Source organism: Chaetodon auriga, chromosome 11 (assembly GCF_051107435.1).
Source record: "Chaetodon auriga isolate fChaAug3 chromosome 11, fChaAug3.hap1, whole genome shotgun sequence".
NCBI classification, from domain to species: Eukaryota; Metazoa; Chordata; class Actinopteri; order Chaetodontiformes; family Chaetodontidae; genus Chaetodon; species Chaetodon auriga.
Genome location: NC_135084.1, coordinates 25,469,864 through 25,478,928, shown reverse-complemented (window position 1 = coordinate 25,478,928; position 9,065 = coordinate 25,469,864). Strand labels below are relative to the sequence as shown.

At 40.2% G+C, this 9,065-nt stretch overlaps 1 protein-coding gene across 1 annotated transcript; it reads left to right on the top strand.

Annotated features, from left to right (window-relative positions):
• Window positions 1-201: 201 nt before the first annotated feature.
• LOC143328452 (high-affinity choline transporter 1-like) lies at window positions 202-7,746 on the top strand. Its single transcript, XM_076743598.1, has 8 exons — window positions 202-385; window positions 2,289-2,405; window positions 4,046-4,201; window positions 4,425-4,573; window positions 4,661-4,804; window positions 5,146-5,299; window positions 6,766-6,983; window positions 7,186-7,746. Exons 1-8 carry the CDS (start codon window positions 202-204, stop codon window positions 7,744-7,746), a joined length of 1,683 nt encoding a protein of 560 aa, XP_076599713.1.
• Window positions 7,747-9,065: the final 1,319 nt, after the last annotated feature.

Here is a 9,065-nt window from a genome sequence, read left to right as displayed (position 1 = left end):
ATGTCGAAATAATCAGAATCGTTGCTAAGTACTCAAACCTAACGCCAGCCATAATACCAGGGACATCAGTGTATCTTTAAGGTGGAGCAGATGTATGTTGATTCCCTTTTTCCTCAGCCCTGTTATCTCTCTTTTACAAAACACTCAGTCACTCAGTCAGTCAGGCATCAGCTCGTGGGGAAGCCACTCAACCATTCCACCATGGCCGTCAACGTCCCAGGAGTAGTAGCTATGGTGTTTTTCTACCTGCTGGTCCTCGGGACCGGCATCTGGGCTTCCTTCAAGTCCAAAAGGGAACAGAAGAAAAGTGCAGCAAATGGAATGGATATGGCTGTGCTGGGAAACCGTAACATTAGCTGGGTGGTGGGGATCTTCACACTGACAGGTGAGGAGCGCACAAGTGAGAAAACTGGGATGAAACTATATCACTGTATATTCCAAAAGGTCCTGATTATTAAGTAAATTATTTAGAGGAATATAAATATAGGAGAAGTTCTTTATGGGATAGGTTTTCCATCTGTTGGCTGCAACTTTACAGAGAAAGTTTGAGCAGCAAGATGTTTTGAATAAATTAACATGTCTATGAACACAAATGTAAATATCTGTGAATAAATTCTGTGTGCCGCTGTATCGTTAGGTTCTTATGCAAACATCCCACAAAAGTCTAATGAAATACAGCTATGAAATGCTGGAGTTTAATAAGTGGTTGTAGGTTATTATGGGGAATGTGGAAATGCTCTACCCTTGAGGCTGTTTGTTGCTTGTTTGTTTTGTGTTCTTAACCAGAGTTAAAAAAAACTCAAGAAAGGCAGAATCATGTCATAAATATCATTAATTCAATTAGTTCTCTTGCACAATTTAGATAAAATCCTGATAATTATAGTTCTTCATGTCAACAAGATGTAAATGACTCTTAAAGCATTGGCACTAATTGTGATTACACTCAGACACTGATGATCAGATACACTCTAATTGTCACTAAATTACACCAGTTTGTCAGAAAAACTGCACTACAACTCAAGAGAAGCATGAGACAAGCAACATATACAGATTATGTTTCAAGTAAAAAAAACTTTCTTATTATGCAATGTGTCAAATTAATTCAATTACTCAAGCCCCTTTTCAGTGAAGTCCCTCTTGATTGATATCTTTCATTTTGAGTTTTGGTTTCAGTCATTTGCCTTAATGTGGGGACAAAAAAGTTTTGGGTTTAATTATTTGACAGTGTTTCATAATATCTTGTGCAATCGCAGACTGTTGACATCCTTGTCTAGTTGTGTACCCAGGGGCTGAGAACTGTCGGAGAACTGCCAGCCTGTAATCACTGGCCAAAAGAACTGTTTTCCAGAGAGGTTTCACCAGGTACTCTTGGGTGAGTCACCTGAGTGTCTTTGAGATGAAATCAGTCAGTCGTCTGAGTTCTACAGTTTCTTTGCCAAGTTAAAGGAACAAGTCATCACTTTATGGCTGCTGCTCCAGAGTTGTAAAATTCTGTCTCTTAATCAGGGCTGGACATCAACCGGGAAAAGTGGCCAACTGTCCTGGGGCGCCAGACCCTAAGGCTCCTGGCTCACTGCGTGACACTTAATTAACTGTAATTTAATTAATTCCAAATTTCCAACAAGCCCATCAGAATAAGATAAAGCAATAAGGGCTACGAGGTGGCTCCTGCTGTATTATGTTGTGATTGAGTGGCCCAGTGTCAAAATCTAGTTTTAATACCTTGATTATTTTCAGTTGATATTCTGCTTACACTGAACACATTCTTAAATTAATTAGTGTTAAATTAGCACCACAGACCAGGTGCTGGTAGTATTCTGGCTGACTTGATGAAAACTCAAATGAATTCATACAGAATGCACAGAGAATGGAAGGAACACTCCCTAAAACCATAATGACAAACACTGAACACTATGACCTTCATGGAGACAGGAATTATTGCAGGGCTGAATGTGTATCATGATAAGGTAGATATATGTAAAACTCCAGAAATATTTACATTTATGCAATGACATTTCTTCCAGTGTTGGGTGTTATATCATGTGGATCTCTTCAAGTGTGTGAAAGAGAACCTGTAGAAAACAACTTTGTTTGGTTTTACTAACATTTTCTTGGAAACATCAGTTTGGACTACAGAGATTTTTAACTGAGTACATGGTATGATCATGACATGATGAGATGATCCCACTGGCAGTTTATTAATGATAATGAATTATCACCCAACCTTTTGTCCAAATATCTGCTGTTTGTCCACTCAATGACTTGCTGTGTGTTCATCCATCCTGTAGCTACGTGGGTTGGAGGAGGCGTCATTGTTGGTACAGTTGAGATGGTGTACACGCCGTCCATGGGACTAATCTGGGCAATCGTGCTGTTGATGGCATACAGCTCGTCTTTTATAATTGGTAAGAGTTTCAAATTACATCTGACAGGATACTGCATGTCTGCATGTGAAATAAAACTAATGTAGCCTGTTACTCTAAAAACATAAAAGAAAATTGTTATGGTTTTCACCGAATGTTTTATATAGGACCCAAGATGCAGACCAGAGAGAAGGTAACAAAAAGAAAACAATTTATTGATAACACAAAGCGCACTCAAAAGGAGCGGAGAAATAACTGAGAACAAAAAGCGCACTCTACCCGAGTGGAAAAAACTAAAGGAGCTCCGTAGCGACGGGTCTGAGGCAGAGCACACGTGGACGCGGCAGGCAGGCAACTGTAACAGAGAAACACACCTTAAGTGGAGGTACATAAGAGGAACATTAGCATACTCACGAGCGGAGGGAAAGAGAGTAAGAATTCACACTACTGAACACACGATCATGCCAGGAGACAGGACTTGGGAGGAAGGAGTATGGAAAAATCCAGTAACAGGTAGGAGAGAGCTCTCCCCTTTAAACCTGTGCCTAATCAGTGTCATGTGCATCAGGTGCGCTCCAGGGAAGGCGGAGCCGGCCAGGTGTAGAGGCAACACCGATAGGGGAAAACAAACAGACAAAATACACACTGGGGAAAGGGAAAGAGGAAACACAAGGATAAGACAGAGCTGCAGGACCCTAACACAAATAGGAATTAGTGAATATTTTACAGGAATAATAATGACCTGGGCTACCTCATAATTCCACAGTCAGGAATACAAAAAAGAAAAAAGACATCTGTGGTGACATGATGTGTCCCCATTCATGAGATGTCCAACCTTCACTTTTACAGAATACAACTAGCCACTGTTGCAATGCTGAAGACCTCCTATATGGCCAGCACACAAAAAAGAAAATGAATCTTCATATCGTTGTTTCAGATCCAACACGTCACATTTTCAATCGCACCTTAATGAGTGGAAGTGATAGGATGTTTTAACGGTTAAAGGGAAGTCATCTGTAACTTATTGGCTTCTCGCTTTTTGTTTCTGTTTCTTGTCACATCAAGATGTATGGTTTTTTGACTACATCTCTGGAAAGTGGGGGCCAGCAATACAAATGTGACTGACTGGCTGAGTGATAAAGTTACATGATTTGTTGGTTGAGTGTTAGAGTTTCCCCATTGAGCACTGCTCTTTCGAAACAAATAGGCGTGAATATTAGTTAAGTACTGTAACTCCAGATTCTGTGAGTACAGGCGCAGCCCACTAAGGTCATAAGCTCAATTTCATACCTCGCTTACACACATTCAAGAAGATTTTGTTCTATGCCCACTTACTACATGGGCCTAATGTCAGTGTCACCTCAGTCTTACCTTGTCTAAAGTTAAGCTGAGATGCTTAACTGCTGACGATCTGTTTAACAGTTTGGCCACAATATTAGTGATGGGAGTCCCAGCTCTTTTAAGAGTTGGTTCTTACGGCTCAGCTCTCTTAAAACAGCTGGCTCTTTCGGCTCCCATGTGCCTCCTCACATTATTGGTTGCTTAAATTAATTTATTACCAAAATAATGTACCAAAATACTTTATATCAAATTTTACTGCATTTCCTGCGGTCACTCATTTTCTCACCTTGACTTGATTGATTGATTCATTTTTTTTTCTAATTGTCCTTCTGTAAATCAAGCTGGCTTGGTGTTTGTCAAGCCAATGAGAGATAGAAACTGTGTGACGATGCTGGACCCTTTCCATATCAAGTACGGAAAAGCAGTAACAGCTGGACTGAGCCTGGTTTCACTTATTATTGATTTGGTCTGGGTGCCCGCAACACTTCTTGGTTTAGGTACAGTATATATGAATGCACTTCATATACATATATTGCGTATACATATATTTATAGGTGTGTGTTTACACTTCTCTTTTTTCAGTTCAATACAGCAAATGTATACATGGATGTAAATTCATGCCTACACTATGTCAATGTGACTTGCTATAATGAATATGAACATACAATACCGACACAAAGACATGGTCACAAAATTACACTGATAGACTATGTTTGACAGGAGGAACCATGAGTGTGGTCCTGGATTTGCCCATTGCTGTGTGCATCTGGATCTCTGCTGCGGTTGCCATTATCTACACAGTGCTGGGAGGCCTCTACTCTGTGGCCTACACAGATATTATACAGCTTGTCCTCATATTCGTCAGCTTGGTGAGTTACACAAGGCACCAAAATCTCCGAAGGATGGATTTTAAAGTTGTTTGTGTTTATCATTTACATTTTCATTTGTCTCTGCAGTGGCTCTGTGTTCCCTTTGTTATGATGAGTCCTTCCACCATGGACATTAGCCAGACACTGATGAACAACACCTTACACGCTCCCTGGATTGGTGAACCAGAGCTGAAAAAGACCTGGATCATGATTGATAACTTCTTATTCTTTGTAAGGAAGCAACAATACAGCCTACATCAAACACAGTTCAGTCTGGTTTTGATGGATATCTTCAGAATGATGATAAATAACATAAAGATTTAAATAGTAGACTGTTTTTCACTGTGACTAAATAATCAGAGTGGCTGTAATTAAAGACTATTATCTGAAACAGCATGTCTGTAAATGTCAAAGTTAAATTAACCATCCTATGACTGGAATTTAACGTTCAACAGACGATCCCTTTCATTTGAATGAATGCTTCAGTGATAATAGCAGGCAGACATTTTTCAGGATTTACCTGATGTGGATGACACATTCATGATTAATCAACTGTCTGTTTTCGGCTTCAGACTCTGGGATGTCTGGGATACCAGAGTCTCCATCAGAGGACCTTGTCAACTTCTTCCACAAAAACAGCCAAGCTCACATGCTTTGTTGCTGCTTTTGTCTTTCTTGTGTTTGGGATACCTATTATACTGCTGGGGGCAGCCACTGCATCCACAGGTATTAAGAGTTTCTACATACTGGGGTAAACTGTGAAACCTGAAGTCCATATTTTGCTCATATGAATTCATGAATGACTTAACATTTCCATTAAAAGTCAAGGAAGACCGTCCATCTAGAAAGTCTGTGAACAGCTTTTATGGCAGCCACCATTCCTTCCACTGAAATGTTTTTGAGCAAGGTTTAGAACCAGTAGCTGTAATTTCTCTATTGGTCTCAGATCTCTTTGTGGAGAGACAAGAATTTGCTCTGAGACATCAGACAACCAGTGATCAACAAGTCAGGAATTGATATTTCTCACCAAAAATTAAGAAGCTCACCAAATCTGCAGCAATTCAGACAAATTTCAGTTCACCTGAAAATAAAAATCTCTCCTCTTTGTTGGTGACCCAAACTCTGTTTAAACCTTAACATCAGAAGAAATGGTCAGTTCTCTTTTACTTCATGATGTTGTTTTCATGAAAGAACAAGGCCTTCACATAATAAAGAGTGAAACAACAGAAAAAGAAATATTGAGAGTCGCATAGAGTATTGCAGAGTAGAAGATTGAACTACTTGTCTTTTGGGGTTGTCCTCACAAGACCTAGTTTGCTCAGAGTGTTCGATGGTTTTTGCTGCAGCATTTGACGACACTTCTTGAAATGTTATCTTAAAGTAACGATGATAGTCTTTTTTTCCCCCTTAGTTAAGTGATTCTTGTCAAAATACATATTGACTATGGACGGTATACCAACACTGCATTGGCACAATATAACTGAACTAAATGCATTCAGAAGGCAAAACATTCCACAAATTGACTTTTGACAAGTCACACCTGTTAACTGAAAACCAATTCCAGCGGACTACTTCATGAAGCTGACTGAGGAACTGCCAATAATGTGCAAAGCTGTTGTCAAAGCAAAATGTGGCTGCCTAGAATGCTAAATATAAACATGTTTTGCTTTGTTTACACTACATTGTTTACTACATAATTCCACATGTTCTTTCAGAGTTTTGATGTATTTAGTATTAATCTACTATAATAAAAAAGGAAAATCATTGAACGTGAAGGTGAATCCAACCTTTTGACCAGTACTGTTTGACTCTAACTGTTGAAAGCAATGAATTTTGTTGTATTTGCACACGGTTAAGAGAGAAGTTGGAGTTTCTACATGGTTAAATAGACAAAATCAACACCACAATGTCATCGTGTCATAGTGTCATCCACATACATATGAACTTGATGCATAGCAAGCTCTTATGGAGAATAATCTGAGATTCCATGTATCAGAGGGTAGTCTGTGTATTAGTGCCAGCCACTTGAAAGGTGATTTGAATGATAGGCCTTGATAAAAAGATCAACTTGGTCCACTGTGCTCCTTATATCTGCAGAGTTCACATTTATATACGACAAAACACTCGTCTTAAAATCAGACAGATAACTGGAGCATTTTTCAGTCTTTCTTTCTTCTGTGTCCATGCCTCAGACTGGAACCAGACTACTTATGGTTCTCCATCTCCATATGAACGTGGGGAAGCAGCTTTCGTTCTGCCCATCGCCCTGCAGCACCTCACCCCACCCTTCATCTCCATTATTGGCATTGGATGTGTGGCTGCCGCCGTGATGTCATCAGCTGACTCTGCTTTGCTTTCTGCAGCTTCTGTCTTCACTGCTAACATCTACAAGAGCATCCTGAGACCTCAGGTGAGAGAGTTTGCTATTGTGAAAGTGTGATGTTTATTTTGAATGAAAGGCAATGGAGTGCAGGAAAGTATCAATGGTATAAAGTGACATGATGGAGAAACAAAGTATGACAAAGAGTGAAGAACATTGGAGAGAGATATCTGAAAGCAGGATAGTCTCAGTCTGTTGAACTGTTCTTCTTCTTCTTTTATCTCTTCTTCAGGCATCAGACAGAGAGAGTCAGTGGGTGATCCGTGCTTCTGTGGTGGTCGTGGGCTTGGTTGGTACATCACTGACCAGCATGAAAAACAGCATCATACTGTTCTGGTTTCTTAGTGGTGAAGTGGCCTACATCGTCCTCTTTCCTCAACTCGTCTGTGTCCTCTTCTTCAACATCTCCAATGGTTACGGGGCTATTATGGGCTGCCTGGTGGGAGTTGTTTTAAGACTGCTCAGTGGAGACCCATCTCTAGGGTTAGCACCAGTCATACACTTCCCAGGATGCACTCTTGAGGACGGGGTTTATGTCCAGTACTCTCCAGTTAGGACCATCTCCATGCTGTCTGCCATTGCTGCCATCTTGTTGTTCTCCTACCTGGCTTCTGTGGTCTTCAACAAAGGCATGCTTCCTGAGAAGTGGGATGTGTTCAAAGTGAAAGCCCACCAATCACCACAACCACTGACACCAACAGATGCTGCCACAGGACAGAATGAGAATGAGACATTGAACAGAAACGACTCTGAGATGGAGGCATCAGAGCCAATGATCAGCACAAAATGTTAGTGTTCCTGTGTGTACAGTAGTATCTGTTCTCTCGATCCATAATAGAAGACCAATAAATACTAGTAAATAGCTCAAAGTGCATCACACAAATTTCTGTGTCTAAAAGGATTTTCCAGGTTTGAAAATGTTGAGAATAAATATATAGTATTTTCAATAAAAAAAGAAAATCACAATACAAATAGTACTAGTTGCCTTTTCTTTGCAGTCAGGTGTCCGCATTTTTGTCATTGCAAGGTCGGCTAAATGCTTCTGGGTGCAGGGTAATTTTTTTGTGTTTTTGGTGGGTTTTTTTTTTTTTTTTTTTTGGTTTGCAGTACTGCAGTTGTCGACCCGGAGAAATAGTTGGAAAAGTGTAATAAATATTAAAATTTGGTGAGACAGCCTTCAGTCTGGCCTTCAGGCTGAAGGCTTCAGCCCTCAGGTTTGTGTGGTAACATAACATTTCACTCCAGGTTTGTTTATTGCAATATGATGAACTTCTGGGATGATTACTGGGATACATTTTTAGATGAATAATGAAAAGGGATGTTTGAAATACCACAATCCACAAAGTTACAATATCTGTTGGATTTCAAAGTCCAATTAATGCGAAATTGCCAATGATTCAATTCAATTCAATTTTATTTATATAGCACCATACAGAAGTTGTCTCAGGACACTTTCCATATAGAGCTGGTACAGACCAAACTCTTTTATCCACAGAGACACAACAATTCCCTCATGAGCAAGCACTTGGTGACAGTGACGAGGAAAAACTTCCTTTCAACAGGGAGAAACCTCAGGCAGAACCAGGCTGTGGGTGGACGGCCATCTGCCTCCAATGGTTGGATGAGAGAGAGAGCAAGAGACAGACAGAGAGAGACAGACAGAAATGCAATCACAGTAACAGTGACAGTGGACGTATTAATAATGGAAGTATGACTAATAGTCGTAGCAGTTGCAGTGGATGTCAGGCAGGGCCATGGCAGGAAACGTAGCTATAATCCACAATCGAGATTCAGCCACTATCCATGAGAACCTGCAAGGTGACAAAGCACAAGAACTCCGGGGAAGAAGCTAAGTTAGTAACTGGCCTTGGTAGGAGATGAAAGCATGTAGATGGAGATGGAGAGAAGAACAGAGGAGCTCGGTGTATCTTTGGAGGTCCCCCAACCGTCCAATCCTATAGCAGCATGACTTGGGGCTGGTCCAAGGCAAGCCTGAGCCAGCCCTAACTATAAGATTTATATATATGAGGAAATATATGATGTATGTAATGAAGGTTTTATGTGATAATTGGTAAATGATAATTATAATAAAGTAGCTATCATAGAAATAGC